General features: G+C 38.7%; 1 protein-coding gene across 4 annotated transcripts in view; it reads left to right on the forward strand.

Moving 5' to 3' along the window:
• The first annotated feature begins 507 nt into the window (after nucleotides 1-507).
• sun1 (Sad1 and UNC84 domain containing 1) overlaps nucleotides 508-27,457 on the forward strand; it is a 51,881-nt gene continuing 24,931 nt past the window's right edge. Inside the window, exons 1-2 of one of the 4 annotated variants that reach the window (XM_041816806.1) lie at nucleotides 6,141-6,390; nucleotides 12,261-12,358. In XM_041816806.1, coding sequence (XP_041672740.1) covers nucleotides 12,276-12,358 — 83 coding nt within the window. In that variant the 5' untranslated portion in view covers nucleotides 6,141-6,390; nucleotides 12,261-12,275. Of the gene's footprint in view, nucleotides 658-6,140; nucleotides 6,391-11,583; nucleotides 11,825-12,260; nucleotides 12,359-27,457 lie in introns of those variants that run through there. The other 3 variants (XM_041816805.1, XM_041816807.1, XM_041816808.1) reach the window with 3 other exon arrangements.

Consider the following 27,457-nt stretch of genomic DNA (forward strand, 5'->3'; position numbering starts at 1 on the left):
CAGGAACTCCCTCCCTAACCATATTCAAGACTGTACGGTTTTATCCACGTTCAAATCCCTGCTCAAAACTCACTTTTTAAAACTCACTTTTAGTGTTTGATTCTGTTGTCTTGTCTTTTCCTGCTTAACTATCTGCTTGTTTGATTGCTTGTTGTTTGTTAAGTTGTTATAGGGTCTTTTGATTTCTTTGGTATGTGATGTCCCTTAACTTTTGTAGAGTGTGTTTGAATTTTTTAAAAGCGCTTTATGAATAAAATTTATTATTATTATTATTATTATTATTATTATTATTATTATTAATAAACATCTGGGTTAAAAAGCTGAAAGGAGTTGGTCTTTGTCTTGCGCCTACATATCTGTAGTTTTATCAAATGCCCACTAGATAATGCTGTTGCACCTTCATAAAGTTTTAGAGCGTTTTAGAAGCAGCTCCCATATAAGGGCATTTTTACCTTATAAGGACCGACGCGTGTGACGTCGGCGTAACAACGGAAAATGTGACCGTGTGCGGGAAAGGCGAACGTTAGAGCAAGGTCCTCATTTTAATGGAGTAAATGTTCAACTGTTCGTGAAACGTTAACGGACTGGATGTGAATTACTCTACAGTACAGAAGATTTTACAGTCGCCAGGGTTTGTTCGCTGTCAGAGTCAAACATGTGAGTAGTCCAACGATTGTGTTGATAATTATGTAAATGAATTTCACTTGCGCCGTCCTCAACTGTCATACATCACTACTACTTTTCTCAGTTCTTATATCTTTGCTACATGTTGTACTGTTGTGCAGCAGTTAAAGGCATATGTCTTTGAATTTTGAATTTATATATTTCGAAGCTATTAGAAAGGCTCAACAGTAGTAGATGTCCGTGAAGAAGTCTCCTGTTGTGAAGCTTTAGTTTTCCCTGAGGAGTTCAGTAGCAGGACATTAGCTCAGTTTCTTCAAACGGCCTGGATAGTTTTTGGTAAATTGAACAGACAAAGTCGATAAAACTGCAAACATTTGGAGGCTTTGAATTTCTTACAGTCAAACTACAGCCAAGAGCTCGTGTTTGGCGTTTTCCTTGAACTTCAGTTTTTAAGCTAGGGTCTTTTTACCACTACACTTCCGGTCTCAGTGCTTGGATTGACTTGTCACAGAAGTCTTGCATACACGTGTGGCAGAAAATACTGTTTTTTCTTCATTTAAATCAGGTTGTTGATATTTTGCAATGCACATGTGTGGTATGCTTTCTCTGGTGTCTGGTTGTGCTACAACACATTACTTGAGTCATGGTTTGAGAAGAGTTTTTATTGCTTTAGGTGGAAAAAAATGGAGATTTTATTTTTCAGTAAACCAAATTTAATTTTATCGTTAAACACATTAACTATTTGATTAACATGGTATTTATTTCCCCATAATAAGCAGGGGTGAGATAATATTATTTGCAGTAAATAGCTTATAAAGGTAGTTATTGGTATGAGCAGATGTGAAAATTTCCAACAATATGGCCAAAATTTGCTGTTCATGTTGCCATTAATGCAAGTATATACCAGTATTGTGTGAAGTTGCAGATACCAAACCCAAGTACTTATACCCATTGCAGATGTACTCAGTAGCATTTTAAAACATGACATTAGTGTCTCATTTTGAGTATATTGTCATACTGGAACCATGTTTGCAGTTTGGTGATATTTAAACATAAATGAGGACAAAAGAAAAGGAGAATAAAAACTGCACTGATACATTGTTGAGAGGAGATATAATAAACGTGATTTAAAAATACGAACTTTAACAACAACTTTTAGAACAGTTATGTCATTATTCGTTTGTACTTGATATTGCACTCTCGTACTTGGTCTGGGAAAATGTGGTATCAGTGCATCCTTAGCTAGGAGTGTAGTTGTAGAGACATTTGATAATTGAGTCAGTTATTTACCATTTTATTAAAAAGACTTTGAGAAAAGTCTGAAACGTGCTAAGAGTTTGTCACAGGGCTTTGTTTTCTTTTTCATCCTTCTGTAAGTTCCTGATTTTTCTTGTTAGCCTTTTGAGGAACCTGTGCAAAAGTACAGGCCATTGTCTTTGGAGCTACTACTTTCACTTCTGTGGCTTTTAACTACAATATTTTGGTTTGTAATTAAATAATTTATGTGCAATACCCATTCCAAAAAAGTTTGGGTGCTTTATGAAATGTAAAAAAAAAAAAAAAAACTAAATACAATAATTTGTAAATCTCCCAAAGCAGTATTTTATTCTCATAGAATTTGTTGCTGCCATCAAATTCAAAACGAGATAATATTTTTCATGAAATGTAAACGTCTCAGTTTCGGCATCTGATGTTCTATTGTGAATGAAACATGGACTTATGAGATTTGTGAACAATGCATTCTGTAACATTTTGCAAAGCATCCCAACTTTTTTGGAATTGGGGTTTTAGTTAATGTACTGCATACCCCTTTCACCGGTGGTTATGCTCCTCCAAATACTCCTACATGAGGGGTACTGGAGGATAAAGTTTGCACAAAGGTCTTATCTTATCTGTTCTTAAACAGGGTGTGAACAGTGCTATTGTTATCTGTTGGCATCACTTGCTTTCTGCTGTTGACATTCAAAGGTTGATGTGAGACTGGATCCAAAGCTGTATGTAGTCTACGGTATGATGTCCAGCAGATGGCGCCTTCCTCAATAGTGAACACTCCTTTGAAGTCAACCGCAAGCTTCTGTGAACCATGCATCCATTTACTCGTTGGAGTAAAGTCCTTACAGGTCCATATTTACACTTTATACTGTCTATCAGGGGTACATTTACACAAGGGCCAGATTAAGTCTTGGCAGAAACTCTGGGGGCCAGACTTTCAAAGAAACAAAAATTCAATTTTAGATTTTTGCCACTTTTCACCCAATTGCCACTCTTTAACTCCTTTTTTGCACTTTTCTTGCTAATTATTGCCCCTGTGTGCTAACCATTAGCACCTTTACAATACTGTGCCAGGCTATTTTTGCTAAACGTTTGTCCCTTTTTGATTCTTCAACCAAATTTTTGCCACTCTTTAACCCCTTTTAAACAACTTTTCCTGCATGTTTTATCCCCTTTGTGCCACTTTATTTATCCATTTTGCCACTTTTCTTGTGTTTTTGCCTCTATTTAACCCATTTGCATTGCATTTTTGCACTTTTTTGTTAATTTTAACCCATTTTTCATACTTCTTTCCCCCTTTTTGTCACATTTTAACCTCTTTTCACCACTTTTCTTGCCATTTTTTGTCCCTTTGTGACACACTGCAACCCATTTTGTCACTTATCACCCATTTTTACCACTCTCTAACCCCTTTTCACCACTTAATCTGTCAATATTTGCACCATTTCTGCCAACTTTAACCCTTTTAAACTTAAAGACTAATAACTAATAATGGCTGGCAAGTAAATTTCTATAAAGAATGATCATATGTTAAGTCATTCTAAAACTACTTCACTATTATTTGTTTTTGGGACGGATTTAACAACTGCAGACATTTAAAGCCAACAACATCATCTTTTTCCGCTTTTCTGAATGTAATGATCTTCTAGGGGGCTGGACAGGAAGTTCAGGACCCCGGGCCGCCAGTTGATGATTAGTGTATATTATGAAAGACTTTTGTTCATTTGGTAGATGGTGAGAAATCTCACAGGTTGTTTTTTTTTGTTTGTTTGTTTTTTCCCCAAAAGTGGATGTTCTGAGGTGCCAGAACGGGTGACAGTGCAAAAAATGCTATTAAGAAAATGTCAAGTTAAAGACCGATATGTAAAGTAAAAGCATATTTTAACACAAAGGGGAAATCTTGTATTCAGAAGTGTTACATTTACAGCTTTGCTCCTGCCTTATCAGACACACCTGACAACACCTGTGTGGTTTTATGAGACCATTCATGCACAACAATGCACCAATCCTCGTTAATGTTTACGAGTAGATTGGTCAGTATTCTCCTCTTAAATTTGTCTCAGAGGCCGCACTGTGGCTCAGTGGTTAGCACTGTTGCCTCACAGCATGAAGGCTTGAATCCAGGACGGGGCCCTTCTGTGTGGAGTTTGCATGTTCCCCTCGTGCATACATGGGCTTCCTCCAGCTTCCTCACACAGTCCAAAGACATGTCTGATGATTGTCGTGCTGTGTGAGTGTGCCTGGTTGTTTTTGTCTGCTGTGCAACGGGCTGGTAAACCAGTCCAGGGTGTAACCTACCTCTTGCCTGAGTGATCAGATCCGGCCCCCTGTGACCCCAAAATACACATAGATAATGGATGGATGGATCTTTGCAGAAGTAGTTTAATGAAGCATAAATGTAATTTTGGTAAAGTGAGATACTTCTGTACTTTAGTGAGTACTCACCAACATTCCTGTTTTTATTATTATTATATTTAGTAGCAGACTGCATGTCTGACCATTTCAACATAGGATGTGGACGTTGAGGTGATAGCAGATGTACCGACTGAAACGGGCCTGGTGACTCTGCTCTTAATGAGAGAATTAACTTTCGTCTGTCTTTAACTTGCAATTAGCTTCACTTTTCTTTACAAAAAAAATTTAACTCAAGAGAAAATACACAATGGACATCAGCGTATCGGTATAACGTGCCATGAACCAAAATATGATAGACCATTTATTATACTGTGAAACACAATAGAGGACTGTGTAGGCCTTTATTTTGACATGCCAGTTTTATTTTGAATTATTTACCCTCCACTTTGGGTGACATTTTTTCCTGTCCTCCAAATCTTTCTTTAAAACAAGAAAAAAAATGAAATGGCAAAAAAAATAAAAGTTTCTATTTTTTGGTAGGGTTCTGTGATCAAAATTTTAAAAAAGGGGAAAATGGCTAATGTTTCAGTTTCTTTGGAAATAAAAGAGAAAAATTATCATAATTTCATTTTCTTTCTCTTTTTCCCCAAAAAACAAAAAACAGTGTAATACCTAGAGTTTTCTCTGGAACCGAACTGCCTTAACTTAAGCCCTTGCGGGACCAAATTTGGTCCTGCTGGCCTTGATCCAAACAAACTTGCTCTGTGTACTCCACTTTTGCACAAAAATAATCATGTTACACATCAAATTAAACAGAAGAAGCTCAGCTACAGGCCTAAATAAATCATTTTACCTAAACAACATCCAACTCAAAAAGGAGTCAAATCAATGACAACATATTGAAGTAGCTGTAGTGCTATGTAGCTAGACACTACCGCCCCCTATGGGACGGTGCCTGGTACTGCAGACATAAACATGGTCTCATTTGAAAGCCCAGCCTCTACTGAAAATTCTAGTCATGTTTGTGTAGTTTCCATTTGTTTCAACAGTTTCTTTTAGCTTTCCGCACTGTATTTCGTGTTTTTTTTTGCGCCATTGAAAATAAATCTGCTCCTCTTGGTGTCAAACGTTAGTTCCTTTGTAAGACTTCCTTTGATATAAAGTTTGATACCTGAGATTTTTCAAATGGCAGAGATAGTGCCAAATTGGGCCCAAATGGCACAATAGGGGATTTCGCCTGGATATTTTTTAACTAAAATCTCTTGTTTTGTCCTGACAACCCTCTAGTAACATGAAAGTTGAAAGAGGTAATGTTAAAATGTGGTGTTTTGGCCTACTGGAGATTTTTGGACTTGAACTGCATTACTTCTGCAGGATATATACTAAAATTGCAAAAAAAAAAAAAAGGCGAAAATGAAAATTTTCATTTGTCAACTTGATTCTCTCTGATCCAGTAACATATACACTCATATTTACACTTCTGAACAAATTTCCCAAGTGCCCTCTTCATTACTGTACCTTGATCATTCAAATAGACCTTGTAGTTACAGAGCAAGACTCATTTAAAGGTGGACTGTACATTTGCAGCAGTAGCCTAATAAAAGAGGCCAGGGCTTAACCTGCTCAGACTCCTCTTACATGTTTTTGGCGGCAGTTGTCCAATGAGACTTCCAGTTTCACTCGAACTGTCCTGCAGGTTTCCCTGCCAACCTAACAATGGTGATCTCCCGTGGATGTGGGGTCCTGCAGCCTGTGCATGCCGTTGCTGCAGAGCTGCTGTCCTCCAATAGATTTAAAGAGAGCGCCCTGGCCCACAATAGAGGGCCGGCCTGCGAGTGGGAGGATCAGCACGGCGGCAGCGATCCTTCTGGCTTTGTTACGCCAGGGAAGCCATTTTGGAAATCTGCTTGTTGTGCACTAGCATAACACTCAGAAGCTACTTGCAAACTTCAGTGTTTTTTTCCTTCTATTTCTTGATCATAAGGATCTGCGGGTCCGCAGTAGTATTTCACCTCTGAGTTCCCGTGCGCAAGGATGCTGTGAGAAGTTTGCGCATCTTTCCTGATTGTAATGTTTGGATATTTCCCTTTGGATTACGCTCCTAAAGAATAATAACATCCATGGACTCTAACCACGCGGGCAAGTTGGCATGATCAATATTAACATGAATGTAAATGTGGGCATGAATGTCTGCTGTGAATGTGCCTTCTCCTTTATTTTAGATAAATGTTTATTATTGCTAGGCTCCTTTACCCACAGATAACGGCACATCAGGCCTTAATATCGAGGATGAATTTCACTAATCTGCAGTATTGTTGTTAGCAAATGTGCCAGACTTCGTAAACATTGCGTGTTTTGACTGAGACGTGATAAATTCAGCGGTTTGACTCCATATGAGAAAAGTGCGTCGTTGCACAAGCCTGTAGCCTAAGTCATGGCTTTGAGTGACGGCGTTGCTTAAATTCATGGCGTCCAAATTTAGCACAGAGCAATGTGAGAATGTAACGGGGCTTATATGTCATTTAGTCAAACACTATCTTTAGTTGGTATTAAAGTGAATCTGGTTTAAAGCGCACCGGTCTGAACGCTGTTCTGACAGCGTCACAGGACTTTGCGTCTTCGTCGCAGGTGATTTGCGTAAAGGAGCCAGCAAAACAGACGAGTGAGGATAAATCCAGTACTGTGGGGAATGTGTGTCACTGTTGTGTGTTTTTGGGAAGCAAGCATGCTCTGTCATTGTTGAACCTGTCTCCTGAACTATGAGCTGAAGGATGAAATGCCTTTTTTGTGAAGTCACTGTGAGGCTGGGTAATACACACCCACTTTATAAGACACACTGATCTCTGACTCTAACCAGATGTGGACTAATATGACTCTGTTTATCCATTCATTTTGGATTGAAGTTGACAGTCTACTTCTAATCCACAACCAAAATGGGAATCTAGGGTTTTATTTAATTTAATAGCATTTGTATTATTACTGTGTGTTTGTTATCACAGCAACAAAAATGGAAGTCCCAAACACCCAATACTGAGCAATAATTGTCTTTATTTTGGATGTAACGTCCACGGTACAGTATTTATTGTGGTATTTTAAAAAATAAATAAATAAATAAAAACTTGGAAAAAATGTGACATTGGCAACAGAATATGTGCAAAAAAGTGCCATACTGCATTCAGCTTAAAGATATTAACTTCTATTCCACCATGTTTACTGACCTAAAATCGTTGCCCATCTCTCAAAACAGCTGTAGGTGTTTGGCGATACATTCACTGATACTCCTTGTATCTGCTGAACTCTCGGGCTGTTGTGGTAAAGTGAGATTATGAACGCTTTCTTAAGAATCTTTTGGCCTGGCTGGATTCTGTTCCTCACATCTTCGCAAATCTTTTTGGGGTGATGACTTGCCAAGTGGCTCTTATGTCATTCGTATCACCCATCAAATATCTCACTGCAGTCTGGCAGTGCCTCATACTATTCTCCTTTCTCATTTCTTGACACAGGGAAACTAAAATGCTTCCACATGTCACATTTAGAATTTACTGGAGTCTCCACAGTCTCAAAAACTTTACTCAGTTTTTCTTCACCGCTTGTAGCATCCACTGTTTCTGCGTTGTGAGACCAAGCCAGCCAGTAGGGCGCAGAGGATGATGGATATGCAAGGGCTGATGGGAACTGTAGTCCCCTTTGCTCTGCTCCTCTTAAAAAGACTACACGTTATGCCCTGAAGACCTGTCGTTTGAACCGTCGCATGTTGGTATTAAGACACGATGTGTCACCGCGATACGGCAAAATTAACAATACCGTTATGTCTTTAGATATTATTCATGAAAAACTGCTTGCAAACTCCAGTGCAGTCTCTAAGTTGCATAGATATGTTGCCAACTTTTGGAAACCAACTGGTAAGGAGTGTCGGGTTGCTATACATTTTTTAAAAATGTTGCCAATGTATTATAGGAACTATGGCAATTGTCTTTCTCTTGGTTAAAAATTTGACTTAAGATCATTAAATTTCTGTCCTTTTTGAGACCAGCCATCATTAAAATAAAGAAGTTTGGACCATTTTGACATGCATGGTATTTAAGAGTAGAGAGTTATTTTTTTACAACCTCATTATATAAAGAAATACTGCCAGTGTTTGGTATAATTAAACATTATGCAGGAGCCTGTCTGCTATTTTTCACATCAAGGAGTAAAAATTGTTCAGTTATGGCTGCAGATAGCCTAGCGGTTTAAGGTGCGGCCCATGTAAACAGAAGGCCCAGGTTCAAGACCGGCTTGTGGCTCCTTTCCCACGTCTCCCCTACTCTCTTGTCCATGTTTCTGACTATCCATCGTCCTCCACTCTGATAAAGTCATAAAAGCCTAAAATATTTATTAAAAATGCGCAGTTTGTTGCAGTGATATCAAAAACATTTCAACAAAATTTTATTTTTACCAGAATAATACCAGCTGTCACAATACCAGTTTATGACTGGTATTGTGACAGCTGTCTGTTATTCCTATGCTGAACCGTCAGTTAAAAGTACTGATATGATTTAGGTCCATATTGCCCATAAGTGGCATGCTAAGACAAACTGATCTATGTACAGATCACCTGCAGGAGTTGCAGCACAGTTATGTGCTGCCGTAGATTGAAGTTTAGTTTTTGAAGTGCCCATATTCTGCCCTTCATCTGAAATCACTGTAACAGTTGACAAGTAAAAAAAAAATCCTAATCTAAGCTGAGTTAAAGTAGTCCCGCCGGCTTCTGGATATTTGTTTCTCTTTATCCCTCTTTCCGGCTCTGAGTCTCAGATTGGGGATTTGAATGAACATGATTAAGATTATGGGTTAAGGGTTTGATGGTGGATTTTCTGAAAAGCCATCTGTTTTATTTGCTGACCTGTTTTTGCTTTATCTGTTTAATGTTCACCTAGAAGATGAGCCAGAGATGGAGTTCCCTTCTGATCTTAACAATCATAGCAGAAGATACATTTTCAGCTGCTGTTTATCTTTATTGCATTATACGGAGAAGTCTTTCTGCATTACAGCTTTAACTCTAGAGATGTTCACATCAGCTGTTTGCTATTAAAGCGGGTAATCTCTGAATGCAACGGTCTAAAACCTGTAAAGATCATGCAATCTATCAGTCTGCTTAGCTTTGTAGTCTCATCCCTAATTTTGCATCTAGGATTGGGAGCGATTATTTTTTAAATAATGTCACACCAAAACATTTTACCGAGGTATACAGTATTACTGCCAGGTGTTTAAAAAAACACAATACCAGTACCTGTTGCTGTGCATACGCAAGTATCAAACAGAGTATGCACCACTACAGGCGCTTTATTTAACCCTTTATCAAAATGCTTTTGAGGCAATGCTTACAGAAGCACTGGAAGTGATTTATAGTTAAAGAATTATTCTTACACGTATTAAGGAGGTAATATGAGAAATTATGATCAACTATCATCATGCAGGATCTGGAAATGTTAAGCAAAGTTCAGTGTGCTTTTTTTTTTTTTTTTTTTTTTAAGATTTATGTCTGGCCTTTATTTGATAGGACAGTGGATCTAGTCGGAAACAGGTAAGAGAGCGGGGAGAGACATGGATTCGAACCCAGGTTGCCTGCGTAGATGGCGCGCGCCCTAACCACTTGACTACCAGCGCGCTATGTTCAGTGTGCTTTTAAACATAAAAATTGGCCTTACATATTATTTCTGTTTAGCACAACAATGCTGAGTTCTGTCCTGCCGCAAGATCACTATAGGAAGCTTTTAAAAAGTTACAGGCTACGTCAGTCCCTAAAATAATCAACAAAAACCAATTAACTGAATCCTTTTCACATAAAAAGGGATAAAAATAAGTTTGAATGTTTTTAAAAAACCTTTAATGGTTTTCTTTGTGCCTGGTGTTGCTGCTGCAGGACGTGTGTGGTTATCAGTCAACTTCATCATTTTTAATACTGATCTGCACCAAGAAAGAAGAATTAAAGTTTTTAAACTCACGTTGTCTTGGATCACATTACAGCCACTAGTGCACAGTTTGGCTTTAACAGTTTGACAAGAGAAGATCACACTGCAGTGCAAGGCCTGTGCCATGGCGCCAAGGAGGATATATGCACACGTTCATGGTTTGCCAAAGTAGCCTGACATCATTAACAGGAGTTTTTTATTCACTTTTAAAGCATCTTCACACTCAGGCAGTGGTGCTGATGCTAGAAATGGTCTTAATACATCAAGGCAATTATTATAAAAGTGAGCTCATTACGCAGCACTTTCCCTATCATGGTAATTAAAGCATTACTGTGGCTATTTTTAATACCCCAGGATACAGTATTACCATATTACAGCCCATTCCTAATCGGTATAGTTGGCTATATTCTTATTTAATGACTAAAAAGAATGTTATCTCTGATGCTTTCTGCAGCGGATGCAGTGATTTTATTTTGCAAAGAAAACAAACAAATTTAACCCTAAAGCAACAATTTTGTATTTACATTTCTTCCTAATCTTCCTACCTAAATTTCCTTTTCTTGAAGTTAAATATGAACGTTTTTTTATTTACCTTCTCCTAATAGTCATCTTACTGACTGTAATGTAACTTTTTGTAGTTTTTCTGGGCAGCATTTATTCTGCCGACAGCAGCAGACAAGTGGAATTGTTTTGAAGTTGACAGTCGAAGATGCAACATTTAAATTAATTTGATTTACAATGTTGATGTGCTTAATACAGACTGGCTGGCAATTCAGTTAGATAACTACACTACACTGCACGCACATTACTAGTCTAAGACAGCAGAGTATTAACCACAGGTGATCAAATTGACTACAAGCATTAATACTGATCTACTAAGCACATATTTGTAATGAAAATCAGCTGATAACGATCGCTCTTTGTTCATAACTGAAAAACTTACTGAAGAGTCTCAAAGATAACCATAGTTTGTCCTTTGAACTTTATATGAAGTTTGTCCTCTACTTAAACCATCTCAAAGTAGCTCTGAGTTTTCATTTAACACTAGCCCATGTCCACTGGGAGACAAATAGAAATCCTCTCTGTGTAATACAGTAAAGTTCGGCAACTTAAACAGCAACCTCCATTAAAATAAAGTTGAATCAGAACTCTGAAATTGTTTAAACTAAGAGAAACTCTTTTACTCTTGGTTTAAGCAGCACAGATGTATTAATCTGCATTGTTTTCAACAGTGTGAAACTAATGAAGTGGAGACTGAGAGTATTATTGTCACAGTGTTTACACAGGGAGGTTTCACTAAGGGAAGCTCAACCCTTGGATGAGTTGTTTCCCGCCCATAGCCTAAAGCCAGCCCCACCCCTTGCTGTTGTACTTGGTTTCATAATACTCCTCTCAGTGAGTGTGGAGCTTATCCGAGAAAGTCACTGAAGGAATAACCGTCCTTAAGAGGAGTCTGCTTAATACAACGCAGGAGAGCAGCGTCATTCCTTCTGTCCCGTCTCCACCAGCCTTTCCCGTCTGTTTGCCGTCCAGAGGAGAAGAAACAAGTCATTCATTACAGCTTCTCTGGCGTCTGTGTCCTCTGTCAGCAACCAGCCAGAGCCAACATGCAGGAAGAGGTCGGCCAACTCTTGTCCACAGTAGCATTGTTGTGTTTCTGGAGAGAGGGAATGTCCGGCAGCTCTCATTAGGGCCTGCCTGTGCTGAGCTTTCTGACGCTGTTGTACAGCATAGCAGTAACTGGTGGTTGGGTTTTCTTGGAGAGCAGCCCAGTGGATAGCGCAAGAATTTATTTAGGACAAGGCAAAGGATCCACAAGTACTGCATTGTATTTAATGTGTAGATGCAGGGCTGAATCTGTTTTAAAAATACAGCTACACAGTGCCAGAACTTGAGCTCATTAGCTTGACTAATTTGGCTGCAGGAGACAGGCTGAACAAGGCAGCACATGTGTTGTCGTGAGTGTGTACGTGTGGAAGTTTGTGTTTGTTATCCTCCATCCACCATGTCAGCTTTGGCTAAAGATCCCTGTCCCTTGCATGCTGACTCTTGCAGTCTAAACGAAGAAGAATGAACATGGATTTTTCCCAACTGCACACATATACGCCGCCACAGTGTGCTCCGGAGAACACCGGCTATACCTACGCTCTCAGGTGAGACCTCAGTGCTGTGCTGCACTATGCTGGCAGGCAGCACATAAACCAGTCAGAGCTGTGGTATTTGAGCTACACCCTGTCTGTAATTCAGAGTATCTACATACTACGGAGTTAATTTGTTAGACTTTGCAAGTGTAATGTCATCCGTACTTAATTTTCCATGCGCTCTTTTTCTCTCTGACCAGACTGTTATTCAGCTTTTATTCTTCTGTGATAAAGTTTGGTTAAATAACTGTGTAACAGTACATGTGTTTCATGATAAAAAGTTTCCAGACTGCCAAATTAAGCGTGCACAACTAGGAACTGATACTAGGGATGCACACATGCATCAGTTTAACATGGTTCTTTTGACAAATATCAACCAGCAATCAGCAAATAATGTGTCATGGACTAATATTAGAAGCCAATGATTATATGTTCTTTCAATCCAATAATTTTGACACCTTTAGACTCATTTATGCTCACTTTACAAGTAAAAATAGGTCAGTGCCCAGCTGTTGTATTGTAGTTGTCTGTGTCTGTGCCAAGGTGAGCTAACATCATATGTATGTTTGTAGTTTACAAAAAACTTGCATAATTTTTGTCAATATTTCTGCAGAATATTCAAGTGAAGCTCCACCAAATGACTCCTTTGTTGTATTTTTCTGCCCTGGTTTAAAGTGCTGGTTTCATTACTGAACACTGCCCAGGGCTGCTCAATTATGGCAAAAATCATAACCATGTTATATCTATTGATATTAACCCTCTGTGACAGATGTTGTGGTAGACAACAAGAAAAGAAAGGTTACAAAAAGTTACATATCTTTTGAACCATAAATCCTACAACATACCTTTTCCCCCTCTTGAAGCCCTCAGTTTTACCATTCTAATGATGCTATGCACACCTTTGTTGCTCTTTTCTAGTAAGCCTGGAATGTGGACAACTGAACTTCTTTTTATCCACTTTTTAATCAATTTTTGATGTTTCTCCCATTATCTTGGCATCAGCCACCTTGTTGCATTCACAAAACAGATGTCACATGGGCTGTGACAACCAATGGCAGGCTATTGAATTGTCACATCATGGTTTGCAAAACAACATGTGTAAACACTTGAAAACTGAAGGAGAGAGGTCGAATGGCTCATAATGGAGTAAAAAAGAGAGCCTTTGATGTGGCCCTCTGTGTCACTGCAGACAGGAACTGCTTTGAATAATTAGGAAATATAAACAAGCGTAAGGGCTTCTTTTGTAAATATTTGAATATTTTGAAGACTTTCTGTCACAGAATTATTTTTCCCTTTTTGGTGCCCAAGAGATGAAAGAACAAGTTTGTTCAAAAAAATTCTTAGTCATCATTGTTTACTTTGCATCACACATAAAGAAAATAACTTTTAATTTCCTTTAAGTTTTTCTTTTGTCTTTATAGTCCCATATCTTTTATTAGATTCCAGTGACATTACAGCAGCACACATATTCTGAAAGCCCAGAATGTCCTGAAAAAAGAGCTTGACTGTGCAGCACAGGGTTGATGTTTTACAAGCTTTTTAAGACAATAAGTCAATAAGCGAGACAAAATGTAAAAAATTGCTAAGGGCTCAGAGGGTTAATATATATTATTATTAAACATGATTATTCGTATTATATGTGTGTATAGAACAAACAATAAATGAAAGTTAAATGGGTAGAAAATATAAATATGTAGAAATAATGTTATGAACAGAAATACTTTAGGAGCTGATTATAACAAACCCTGAAACATTGACAACATGATTAAAACTATTACAAAAATGGCAACACACAGTATGTGGTAGAGTCACAGTTATCCTGTTTATAGGCTCATGGGAAGCAAACATTAAGATTGACTCTGAAACATGATTAATTTTGATTAAAGTCATGAGTAAATGCCAGTGTCACCGTCAGCTGAATTCTAATGTTAAACATCATTATCAATATTGTCCCTAATTTCACAATCAGCACCTCTCTTGCTGATACAGTGCCTTATTCGGAGAAATACAAGTGGCTGTTCTTGGGCATGCAATGATATCTAGTACAAATATGAAATTTTGTGTAAACCATTACAGTTCTGGGTTTTTTTTGAGTTTATTTAATTTTTATAAGGGATGCACAGTATTATAATTAGATATTATCAGCAGATAGAAGCTTATAAAGGTCATAGGTGTCAGCAGATCTCTAACTTCTACATTGGCTGTAAATAAATCCGATAAATCAGGAGAGTATTTGCGGTTTGTACAAAAAAGTTTGTAGAGTTTTAGGCAGGGCTAACAACTCATCAGCTCAAGTCTTTTTCTTGTCCTTAAACTTTAAGGCGTGTTTCGAGAACAGAAGTTGAAGGATATTTATGTATTGCTATCGATTTTTGCATTGGCTAAACTTAATTTTTACATAATAGCATATGGGATATCAGTGAAAATAATCAATGTCGTGCAGCCACGATTCTTATCAGATGTTCATCACTGCTCCTCTTCATAATTTAACAGTGTAGTTTTCAGCGTGCTCTACTTTGTCTCCCTTATTTTTGTGAATCTATCACATTCTGCAGACATGGCTCCAGTGTTGCCTGTTTAACTAATGAAAGGCTAAAATCATGCTTTCAAATTATATGAAGTACAATGTTGGCAGTCTTTTATGAGTACAAGTTCAGGGATTTAGGCTTTGCATGAGTGCATCATTATGCATGAGTTAAGTACAAATTCAGACCAAACTTTTTTCTTTGACACAAAGCTGTATGTAGTTGTGAGGATGCAGTATGCTGTGATAGCTCAGCCCTGTTAGATTTATGCGGCTGAGACTGTTACTGCTCATTGCTGATGTGCATTACTTGTTATTTTTTGACTTTGAGAGGCTTTCTAAGTCAGTTACTCCGACTTTCTAAAAAAAACCGTGGTTGTGGTTTTGATGACTCAGCCTCATGATTCAGTTGGTGTGTGTTTAAGTTCTTAGTGGGGAATGGGGGAGCCTTGCACAGAACAGAAACGGAGCAGAAACTCCTGATTTTTCTTCCAGTTTGAACAGTGAGGAGGGCAACATCAGAGCAGATTATTCCTGCAACACCAGCCTCTCCCATGGAGCCCCTCATGTACGCATTATCTCCAGGATACTCGTCACAGACCGTACTGTAGGTGTGGTTGAACATTGCTTAAGGAACATTTGTGCATGTGCAGGAATGTTGCTGCCTTCGGTTCTGTCACTGTGGGTGACAGAAACTCCTGAAGGAGGCTTGTGGGTGTGTGGGTCAGGAATTTAAATGTCATCTTGCCCCATGTTTAACTCACTTTCTGGCCTCAGGTGAAGGATGAGTTATGCGAAGGGCCCCTGCATGGTTTAGGCGGGAGTTTATAAGTGTGTTGTAAAACAAAAACCGAGTTTGAACAAAGACCTGTCATTGCAGCTACGACTTGCAATGCAGGGTGTAGTGAAAAGTTCAGACAGCAGGCCGTCAGTCCTACTAATGCTTCGTCATCCAGCTGAACAAGCTCAGGCGGGTTTTGTGTAATTACAATTCAAATATGTGACTGTTGTTTTTATATTTAATGTCAGCAGCAGCCCTTATAGTTTTACAGGTTGTTGGTAATGATGCACACTGGGAATCTGCCTGTCGGGAGTTTTAATTTGCAGTGCATAGAGTGGGTTTAGTGAAGTTGTTTCATGGCAGTAAGTTTAAAAAAGCCAAACAAATCCCAAACATCCTGATTTCACCTTTGCAGCACATTCAGAGTACTCTAGTAAGCTGAAATCCTCACAGTTACCAGTCTCATGAGCGTCACAGTGGACTGAGCCAAAGATGATGTATGTACAAGAGCTTCTTGTTTGAATCTGCCAGGTAGACTGAAAGGCAGCAACAAGCTTATCGGGTTCCTTTGAATGCAGTCAGCTGAGAGGCTATTAATGAACCTCACAGGCACAACCGCGGCTCTGATCCCAGGATTACACTAATAGTTTATGCCTCTTGACCAGCTAGTTGAGAGATCTGTGGTTTTTATTAGCTTGCGTGTCCTGCAGCTCAGCAGCTCATGATTCTCACCTTCCCTGAGAAATAAAAGTGTTTGGATTCAGCAATCATGCACCAAGAGCTCAGTGCATTTTATTTTTAATCCTGATTTTGGAAAAGAACAAGATGGCCTTTTTCACTCTTTAAATGACCTTTTTGAAGAGTAAGATAGATGTATTAGTATGCTGAACATAAATGGAAACAAGTGAACAAACACTGAAGTGAAATATTGCAGTATCAAAAAAGTTATTCCAGATAATTGCTGAGTTTCTAAAGGCTTGAATACAGGCCTCTAATATTTGATCTGGGAGATATAGCCTAAATATCATATCATATAGTAATTTTGCTGACCTATGGTAACAGTATTATATCACAGTATTTAAAAGCAACAATGCATCTGAATGCATATTTTGAGTTTCATCTAAATGCATGAAAATGTTCACATGCAGATTGAGAAAGCATTTCCTGTTTGCATGAAATGATCTTTCTTATTTATTGCAATTAATTCAGACGTTTGCAGCATGTTTATTGTGAAATATCATTTTGCTATAACAGTAAAGATGCAGTTTAGTTTGCATTTTGTTTTTAAAGCCAGGTCCTGACTGTTTATCACAGTTGCTTACTACATACCAACCAAATAAGCAGCAATAATTTTTCATGCTCATTGAGAGAGCCTACAGCTGAATGACAACAGTCATGCCGTTGTCCCAGATTTTATTAGAATAAATAGCAGAACACTCATACTTAGTTTAGAAATACCAGCCAATCAGAGAGTCTGATAGCAGACTGTGGTGGGCGTAAGCACGTGTCTATGGCCTGCAGTGAGTACTCTGAGCAGTACAGAGACGGACGGGGTCAGGTGACAGAAACCGTTGGCCCATCTGTTGTCAGACCTCAAAAGACCAGTGACAAGTTTTGTGTCATTGAACGGTCCAAAAAGAAAGAGGGACTGGAGTCGTCCCGTTTCTGTCAACAGCTCTCTGGAGCCTCACACAAATGAAGACACAACATGAACATGCCGTCCAATTATAGGGCAGGAAATGCTTTTTTTAAAATACCATTACTGTTTTTTGAAAGTCAATTGGGAGTTTTCGTTGCTCTCACTTCCTCACAGCTGCTCTTACTCTTCTCTTTTGTCTTCAAGGCTTCTCCCCGCGCTCTCTTAAAGCATGTTTGATACAAAGCCAAACGATTAAGTTTGATATCGTCTTAGGTTTTGTTTTTGTTAAATCACGTTAAAGATATGAAGCAGGATCAGAAAGAAAAATGTGGAAGCAAACTTGCCATTCATACATATTAGAAAACCAAACAAGTGCAGAAATCCCTGTCTAAAAGGTTAAATTTTACCCTCAGATACAAATTTAGTGCTTGCATTTTTGTTTTTAAACAAGAAATCTCTGCTGAAATTTGAAAACTCCCAGGGAGTCTGAATATTTTTTACATTTTCTTTTATTTTAGGGTTTGTGGTTGATTAAGCAGTGAAAATGACATCCTTGATGCTCCAGATGATCAACTATTGAGAAAAAATTGATCCTGTTGGCTGTAATAAGCACTCAAGTTAGAGAGGTGAAGGATAAATATCACATAAAGAAAAACACTTTATTGTTCTCTCAAGGTGACGGTTAATTTTTACCCTCTGTTATTGTACATGTTAAACACACATGGGCTAATAAAAACATGCACTAACGGGATCCTTTGGACTCATAGAGAGTGTGGTGGATAAAAAACGCGGCAAAATAAGGCTAGACCTGTGACCTAGAGAGAAGTAGATGTCCTTTTTAACTCGGCTGCTAACTGTTAGGGACAACTGCTACTGCTAGCTTGTAGAGAACATACAGAGAGGCAGTACTGTCAACAGGCATGCAGGAGGAATTTCAAAACAGAAGTAAAGCGTTCTGATCAGATAATTAATCAACCGATCGATGTATCATTATACATAGATGGATCATTACACCCCACATTTTCACTGTACTCCTCTTTTGCAGACGTGCTCTGCATCCATTTCTGTTTTCATTGTTTTGATCAGCTGCACATCATTAGAAATACTCGTCCGTAGGCAGCTCCCGCTCCTCTGAACCTACACAGTGCACTTTTAATGACACGTTTTCAGCTTACTCCTTATTACACCTTACCATTAGATAAATCCACTTTACTTTTTAAATATTATTAATAATAATGCAAATTGGTTCTTAGTTATTGGTTTTTCATTAGCAGTTTTTAAGCAGGAGAAAACTGATTAAAATAGTTATTTTTAGACCATGTCGCCCAGCCCTAATCAGAGGAAGTACTGCACTGTTAAAATTCTGTGAATCACATCTTGTCTTACTCTGTGAAAACATGAAGCTGTCAACCTTTAGACAGACTAACGGCAACCATCTCCCCTCTGGTGTGCTGTGTATGGACTCACGTAGACCATTCATTTTTTATGGCTGTGGAAGTGGGTCAGTGGGTCTTGGGCCTCTGGATAGAGTGTTTATATTTTCCTCATGAGTGATAGTTGAATTGTGACAGCACTGAGCAGCAGTGATGCACACGTATGGGATCGCATGCTTATTTTCACATGTACACTTCTGAAAATTTCTAGGAAGTTTCTGGAAGATCGCCTCTGAAATCATACTGAGTTGGCTGTTCACATGCACATCGCAGTGGGAGACGTTTTGTGTCAGATTGGAGGGGTTGGGACATTAAAAAGGGTGCAGAAGTAGCAGCTGAAGAGTCAGTGTCAACTGAACACTGCTCTTACAAGATTTTTTTTTTCCTTTACATTAATGCTCTGTAGTTTGACATAATATCTATGAAAGCTAGAAGAACAGAACGGCTCTTAATGCATCAAATACAGCACAGAAGAAAAAGAGACTTGTATACATGAAGTACAAGCTCTGCAAGACGAGATTCAGGGACACAGCTCAGACAGATTATATCTGTGTCCACAGAGCCAGTTGGTCAGTTGTTCACGCTGCTGTCACAGTTGTTTTGACATCTGGTCAGCACATGCACCACTGGTCCAGTGCCAAGCAAAGAGAGGAGTGTGTTTTTGGAGAGTAAACCTCATGACATAGATACCATAGAGGGAAGAAAGTAAAAGTCAGAGTGATGTCAGTCGCCGCCTTTTAGAGCCACTCTGTTGTCTCAAACTTTCAGTCAGTCATGAAAAAGCGACAGGGTGGTGGAGCCCCCATGATTGAGACGCACCAGATTTGAACTTTATTTTATTTATCACCTCTTATGTTGCAAGACTACCTTGATGCCAATAGTTTTTCTAGAGATGCACTGATGTTAAAAATCAGGACTGATGCAGTCACCAGTGTTTAAATAACAATTTAGTCGATGGCCGATACAGATGTTTCTGTTTTTCTTTACTCTTTTTTTTTGTTGTAAAACTGGTATTCTGTCCACCAGATCACATTTTCAGTCCAGTAATAAATATCTTCTTTAATTCCGCTTTGAAATGTGCTTAATGCCAGCTCTAACTTGATATAAGATGAGAGATAAACATCTGCTATTGTCAGTGGTTCATACCCACATCATTTGACAGTGTCTGTGAAAATAACCCATATTGGCCAGTACACATGTCAGACCATGTATCTGTGCATCCTTAATTTTTTTCTCTTTGCTTCCCTTTCCAAATGTTACTTATACATTTATGATAGAAAATGAAAAAAAAATCAGTCTATTCCCAGTTATGCTTTAAACAAAATATCATCTCTCTATCTGTATCAACCAGTGTGGTTATGCGCATTCAAGCACAGGAAAAGCTACAACCTCTCCGCAGTGTCACGATCTCTCCAGACCAAGAAGATGTTTATATTGGTCTCCATAGCAACTGCAGCAACATGAAAGACACACTGTAGTGTTATAATGAGGAGAGAGAAGGCTGCAGCACAGAGAGGAAAAGCAGGCGGAAGGAAGTTTTGTCAGTGAGAGGTAAAATGAGGATGGGCTGGAGTGATCCTAATCCTGCCCACCCAGTCACAGTCTGATTGGATATTTGAAGCCTCATCACTCTGTCCTAAAACTCCCAGGTCCTGGCCTCTGTTAAATATAGGCTTCAGCACCTCATGGGGGAAAAAAACTTTGTCCACTCTGTAACAGTTTGAGGAAGCAGGCAGGCAGAGCGTGGCGTGCTGCTGCTCTGTTTTGGTATTTTCCCAACAGATTTCCAGAGGCTGTCACAGAAAATTGTTGGAGAGAAAGAGCACAGAGGAATGTAATTTCAATAAAGATGGCGTGGTTCCACTTTATTTGTAGGAAGGATATTAAAATACACATATGGGACATATCCTTTGAATTACAGGGGGCTGTTACTCTAAAATGTGTATGTTTTTGTTAGAGATCACATGAAAACTTTGGGTTGTAGCCAAATTTCATGGTCTGTTTTGCAGGAAAGGGAGGAAGAAAAGTAGTGTGATCAAGTTTGACGGTAGAGCCGACCAGATTCATTGTTATGACTTGGAAGAAGAAAGTGTCTTGAATGCAAAACCCTTAAAACATCATCGTATATTTATATCAGAATTGTCTGCTTATCTTGTTTGCCCTGTCCTGACTTGACTCTGAGTAATCTTCCACAAAGCGTTCATTATAGTGCCAACAAACAACTGCTTTGACTTTGAGAGGCGGTTTTTGCTCCTCCTGTTTCAGCACGCCCCCTCATCTCATGAAAACTTTTTTCTATTGTTGGAGTACTTTCCTGGCGAGGATCTGACAAAGCTTTTGTAACCACACTTGTGGTTTGGACGCTGGGATGAACAGCCCATATGGTTTCTATAGAAACTGTCAAGGTTTATGAGACCACATGTGGTAGCCAATGTTTTTGTCCAGGGTTTGGTTCATATGTGCTTTATTTAGCTCATCTCAGTTAATTTATATCCCGGTTAAAGATTAGATCTTAACAGATCAGTCACTATGCTTGTTATAACATCACGTGAGTTAATTATTTCCTTTTTTTGACAGCCAACAACATATTCTTCCTTGGCTTGCAGTTCTAAATTATTGGAATCCTGTGCTCTTCTTGTCTCTTCTGATAAATATTTTTTCACATACTAATGCAGGTTTTAGTGCCAGCTCTTAATGCAGCATAAAAATGAGTGTCAGGTAGTGGTGGGGAGTAAACCAGTATCAGTACCATCAGCGGTAAAATTTGGAGAGGTATCTGCAGTGCAGACCTTTATGGTGAGGTGTTTGGGTTTATCTCTTTCAGACCTCTACAATGGGACAACCTTGACCGTGGTTCGGGAAGTGACGTACTTACCCCTGTTGGGGTTTTCCTTGCCTTACATCTTGTTATTTTTATTTGATCCCCCTCCCCCTAACCCTAACCCTAACCTTTAGGGTTTGCATGCCTAACCCTAACCCTCTTTTGGTTGTTGGTTTGTGGTGTATTTTATTTTTTTATTTTATCCTCCTCCTCCTTACCCTAACTCCAGCCTTTAGGTTAAGGGTATCTAACCCTGACCCTCTTTTGGTCAGGGTTAGATACCCGTAACGTGTGTTGTTGTGTAGTGCACCCTAAAGGAAAACTGATGCTACCGCTAGTGTAGCAAAGTGGTGGAGAACAGCTCCAGTCCTAAACATGTTTTTCTCTAGCATTACGAGCAGCTGGGTAGCAATCCACTTGTGCTGCTATACTGAACGCGTAATACAGTAAACAGGTAAAACCTTTGCTTTTTCTTCCCCAAGTTTGATGTCAGTAATTACTGCAACAAAGCGACAGTGTTCGCTTTGCAGAGTGCATCTGTCGGTCTGTCTGGGGCTGTAACACAAGCTGGGTCATCTTGGTTTAGCTGTTAATCCAGAGCTGCAATTATTCAGCTGAAACAACTCTTTAAAGGTGTCTTTAAACTCATAACTCACTAACTTTCAGTCCATGTTGAAGTCAAGAAGTGAGCTGTGGCAATAAATACACTACTTCCATCAATTCCTTCACAGTAAAAGTAGTTATTTTTGTTTGAGTGCTTTTACTGTGAATGCCCCCAAAGGAAATGTGATATAGTTAAAAGCACCATGACACAACTCAACACTACAGAAATGAAACTTAAAAGTACTGCTGACAGTTCAGAACTTTCACATAATTTCTGTGGAAGGATATGATATGATGTTAGAAATATGGTCTTTTTATATATCTCACATGGCAACAGCCGTGATAAACTAGATATATCGCCCACCTCTATGTCCAGATAATAATGATTGGATATATTTTTAAAATTGTTCAGCATTAGTTCAGTCTTCCAGTAATTGTTTATGTTATAGTATAGAATGATTTGTTTGCTGTTTTTTTTTTTTTTTTTTGAAAAATTCATAACAATGAGGAGCTTACCGAATAATTACATATATTGCAATCGCATTATTGAGGGGGAAGAAACACAATAAGATTATTTTCACATGCCTTGCAGCTCTATAAAATGTATTATTCAGAGCAAGTTTAAGAATTGAAAATGCATCTCTTTACTGGTAAGCTCTATATTTTTTTATTCCAAAGAAACCAGAGGGGTAGTTCACTGTATGCTGAAGTTGGACCATAGAGGAGAAATGTTGTATCTGAACATCTCTGCTGAAAATAAACAGAATAGCCTTGGGTTTTATACTTGTTTTCAGACAGAGAATGATGTTTAAAGACATCTTGAGTCCTGGAAAAAGGATTAGATGCATTTTCCTTTAGTATTGTGTTCTAAAATTGTACTTCACTTCTTTTGAAATTACAGAAAATTTCAGCACAAAATACCTGAAATAGTGCTAATAGTTACAAACCAACCAGTTACCTTCAGCTCAAATGTTATTTATACCTGTTTAAAGATGCATATATATTATCCTCCTCTATATGGTAGAGAATCAGGTCATTGTTCCTGCATGTAAACTCGTCGTCTCATTGTGTCAGCATTGTGATACGATCTCAATTTTTGCATACACTATGCAAAGCAGGCAGAAGGTGGGTGGGTGGCAAGTCCCTTCAGTGGCAGCAAACCAAACATGGCGCTGAAGATGTAGACTCACCAGAAGGGCTGTTAGTGGAGTAAGTTTTTCTTTGTAACGGAAGGATTTGTCTCCTGTGGTTCTCTGGATAGATCTGAGAAAAAAAAAAAAGATGAGAAGTTGGTTTTGCGTCAGTAGCTCTCATCTCACACTGCCATGTAACATCCAGGCTGTTGTTGTCTTCAGGGTACGATATCCTGACGGGAGCAGACACTGGAGATGTGGAGTGTTCACCTCAAAGGCAAATACTTTGTCAGTGATTCATCAGGTGGAGTTTACACCTGGATAAATGGCTCAGATCCAATCACTTCATCCTCAGGCTGTCTCAAATTTCTCTCAAATGTGCATGTTTATCTTCAATTAATGCACACTCTCTCAAACAGGCTGTAAAGCACGTTCTCCTGGTTAGAGTTTATGGATGCTAATACCTATCATAGGGTAAACATGAGCCTGTACATTCACCACAGCCAGCCTATCTTTTTATTGTTTAGGGCTTTTTGAAATTGTTTTTATACTGATAAATCCTGTATTGTTTTCTGATTCCCACCAACGCTGGACCTCATCCTGCATGCTCATTAAACGACGATGCCTTCCGTGATATGAGCGAAATACAAACAAAAGCAATGCATACACTTCTGAAATGCCAAAATGAGCCCAGTCTGATTGTGTGTAGTTGTGTGTTGTAAGAAATGCTGCTGTGCCCACTGAGTGTGGGAAGAGCATCAAAGCTTAGTGTTATGTAAGGAGAGATTCCAGGAAGCTGAAAGTCAGGATGGAAGCGTCTTCTTTCTTTCAACACTGTGGGTCCGTCTCTTCATCTGAGTCTTCTTTGCTCCGTCCTATAGCTCTGTGTCCATCTCTATTTTTATCACTGATGTGGGCCGTGGGAGTCGCCTGGGAAAGAGCAAAACACAGATCAATTTGGATCCAAAGAAAAACTGAAAAAGGATTAGGCTACAGACTAATTAAACACTGTTTACGGCTTCTGATGAGACATGCTGGAATCTGAACAGTATGAAACATTGTTTTAGAATAGTGGTTAGAGCTGTGCATCTACACTGATCTCACATTTCAGTTTGATTTGTTATGATTAGGATTGAGACTCTTCAAGATGGGCTGAATCCTCAATTATACAGTGGTTATCCTTTTACCAAAATGGCTTTAAATATCAGTAACAATAAAGTGAATATTCTCTTGTTTTTCTCCCCCATTCCCTCATTTTTTAGTTTAGTTTTCAGAAATATTATTCACAAAGTTAATACATATTGAAATGGGACATGCACTACATGGTTTAACAATGGGATCAGCTGTTGTTGGTTCTGTCTGTAAAAATCAACAATCTGCAAATAATGTTGCATGAATGGATATCAGCAGGTAGTGTCATTTTTTCCAATCCATTTAACACTGATATCTGGTATCTAGATTTGATTAATTTGGCAGAAGAATAAGGGCAGAAATAACTTACGTGTCAGCAGAAACTGCAGTTAAATCAGTTGATTTGAATTGGTATTATTTAAACTGAATCTGAAATAAAATGTTTGAAATTGAATTTGTAAGTTCCAAACTGAATTGAAACAAACTTTAAGCTGTACTGATTAAAATATAAGCCCTCACAGTCAGTTGCCTCCTCAGATTCAGCTTGCCCATTTCAGTTTTGCATAGTCAATTTCAGATTCAAGGTTTCTGTCCAGCTGATACGGAAGAGCAGTTGAGTGCAGATTCACAGCATGCAATGATGATCAGATCATCTTTGTTACACAGCTTACAAAAGCACAAAAACTGATAGTAATGTTAGTTACCATTCACAAGCTGTGGGCTAACTCATCACAACATTACAACAGCAAAAACAGTTTTTATTAAGACTGAAAGAAAGAGAGTCCCACTGTTTACATGGGTGACATGTAGTCACATGACCCAAACAAAGGTGCTGATTGGTCAAAAAAAAAAAAAAAAAAAAATGTGCCAATTTTCCCACAGCACAGTCTACCCAATACCAAAATTCAGTCGCTATCAGGAATGAAAAAAATGTATTGGAACTTCTCTAGTTTTGTGTTGTAGTGTTTGACATTGCATTTAGCGAACACGACAATACAAAAACATACAAGACACACTGGTGTTAAAGCCTCAGTGGGACAACAAACATACAAGTTATCCTTTTTGTTATAAAAAATTCTCACTTCCAACTTCTCTAATTCCTTCTAACTTGCTTGGTGTGTCTCTGTTTCTATGCGCACTCTGAAGACTCCTGAGTGTTTCCATGTTCACACGCCAGCCTAGTCTGAAAAATATTTGATTGGTTGGATAAACTCATATGTGATGTTTGAATATTTTGAACAGACTACCGTAAAAAAGCATCAAAATTAACCGTATTTGAAAGAGACACTGGTTATGTGGATATTTATGGCAGTTCCAGCCACAGGGAGAAAATCTAAAATCCTGCATTGGTGCAGAATCATCCACATCTCGATGCATCATAGAAAAGATTACTTTCAACAACTCTAACAGTGGTTCTTTTAAGGAGATGCAGTTTCAATTTTGGTTACGACTGTAGCTTCCCACAGTCATGAAAACAAGATCGTCAAGATTAAATTATTACTATGCTGCATGCCATGTTTTCTCATTTTGTCAGTCAGTTTTCTAATGTGTGGTAAATGAAATGCTCCCTCCCTCCCTTCCTTTATAACAATGTGCGCTGTTTCCTCCCAACAAAGCAGCTCTCTCATCAATTTAAGTGAGGAGCAAAAGGAGTGAGCACCTTCTCTGGTTAGTTTAAAAATGTGGAAACACTCTTGTTTGGAGGAGTCAGACCCATAATTATACAAAATAACTTAAAGAAGTTGTCTCTTATGGCAATACAGCTAATGTATTTAATCTTTCGAAATTCACACATAGATCCAGCAGCATCTACTAATCATGATTTCATCATCAGTCATAACAATTCTGATTATAATAATGACCTTAATTAAGCAGCTTTGCTTAAATGTTGATGATGTGTGTCTGTGTTCATGAGCTGCCAGGTAGAGGAGAGGTTTTTCCACAGGTAAATGTGCCTGGCTGTAGGCTACACAGACAGAAGTGTATGTTTTTCTTTCTCATACACGCCCTGCCCTACCCTGCAAAGGGCTCCAACGCCCCCGGCTCCCTGTCAGTGACACCAGCTATAAATCCTGATCGAATAATTCTCGGCTTGTACGACGGTGCAGGATTTTCAGTTTGTGAGGTGACTTAAGGGTAAATTTGAGGTTTTCAGGTCGTTAAAGGTTGTTCGTCTCTTTGACGTGCTTTTCCATGTTGACTTGAATTGCATACCTAACCGGCTTCAGACATGAGTGCATATAAAACACCACCTGAACAATGAAGTTTACAGATTCTGGTGCCAAGTGCTCATAGACTGTGACTGTAGGAATGCAGGAAAACATCTAGGCTTTAATGATTTTCATTTGAGAGAGAGTCAGTTTACCTTTAACAGATATCATCCCACAAAGACACTGATTAAAGCGCTAAAGCTGCTCTATACGGTAAATTGTATGTAAGCTAATTCTTTGGCCAGTCATCTGTATTTGTGTCTGTGCTTTTAGTTTAAAGCCATGACCTTTGTTCATTTTGCCAGTTCTAGCTTGCTACTAGATTATAAATATGCTTCTTGGGTTTGATGCTTTCAGAAACAGCTCCTTCATGTGTGTCCCTGGATAGCTCGAGGAACCCAGACTTGACCTACCAACTTAATAACTTGCGTTGTGTGACTGCTTAGTGTGCAGCTTTGTTAGGTTTTGTGCAGCAGGACAATGAAGACGGCCTGGGTGTGTTGATCACTGTGCAGGCCTCTCGATTGATCAGTGATGCTGCGTGCTTTTATTTGTATGGAGTCACACTGATGTTTGACTCAGGATGTTACCTTTTGTTGTTGCATTAATGAATATTTTTCTCAAAATGTAAAAAGTATTTACAGCAGACACTGTACTGCCCCTCGGCTGTTTACAAGATTTGAATTTCAAATTAGACTGAAGCATGCAGGGAAAGAGATGTGTCTGTGGGGCAGTTGATGTTATTTTAACATGTGGCTCACCTGTATTTAGATGCACCTTGATTGTTGTCCACCAGGCATCCCTGGGGTCCCACTGCAGTGGGGATGCACTAACCT

The sequence above is a fragment of the Cheilinus undulatus genome, linkage group 21 (genome assembly GCF_018320785.1).
Source record: "Cheilinus undulatus linkage group 21, ASM1832078v1, whole genome shotgun sequence".
Lineage (NCBI taxonomy): Eukaryota > Metazoa > Chordata > Actinopteri > Labriformes > Labridae > Cheilinus > Cheilinus undulatus.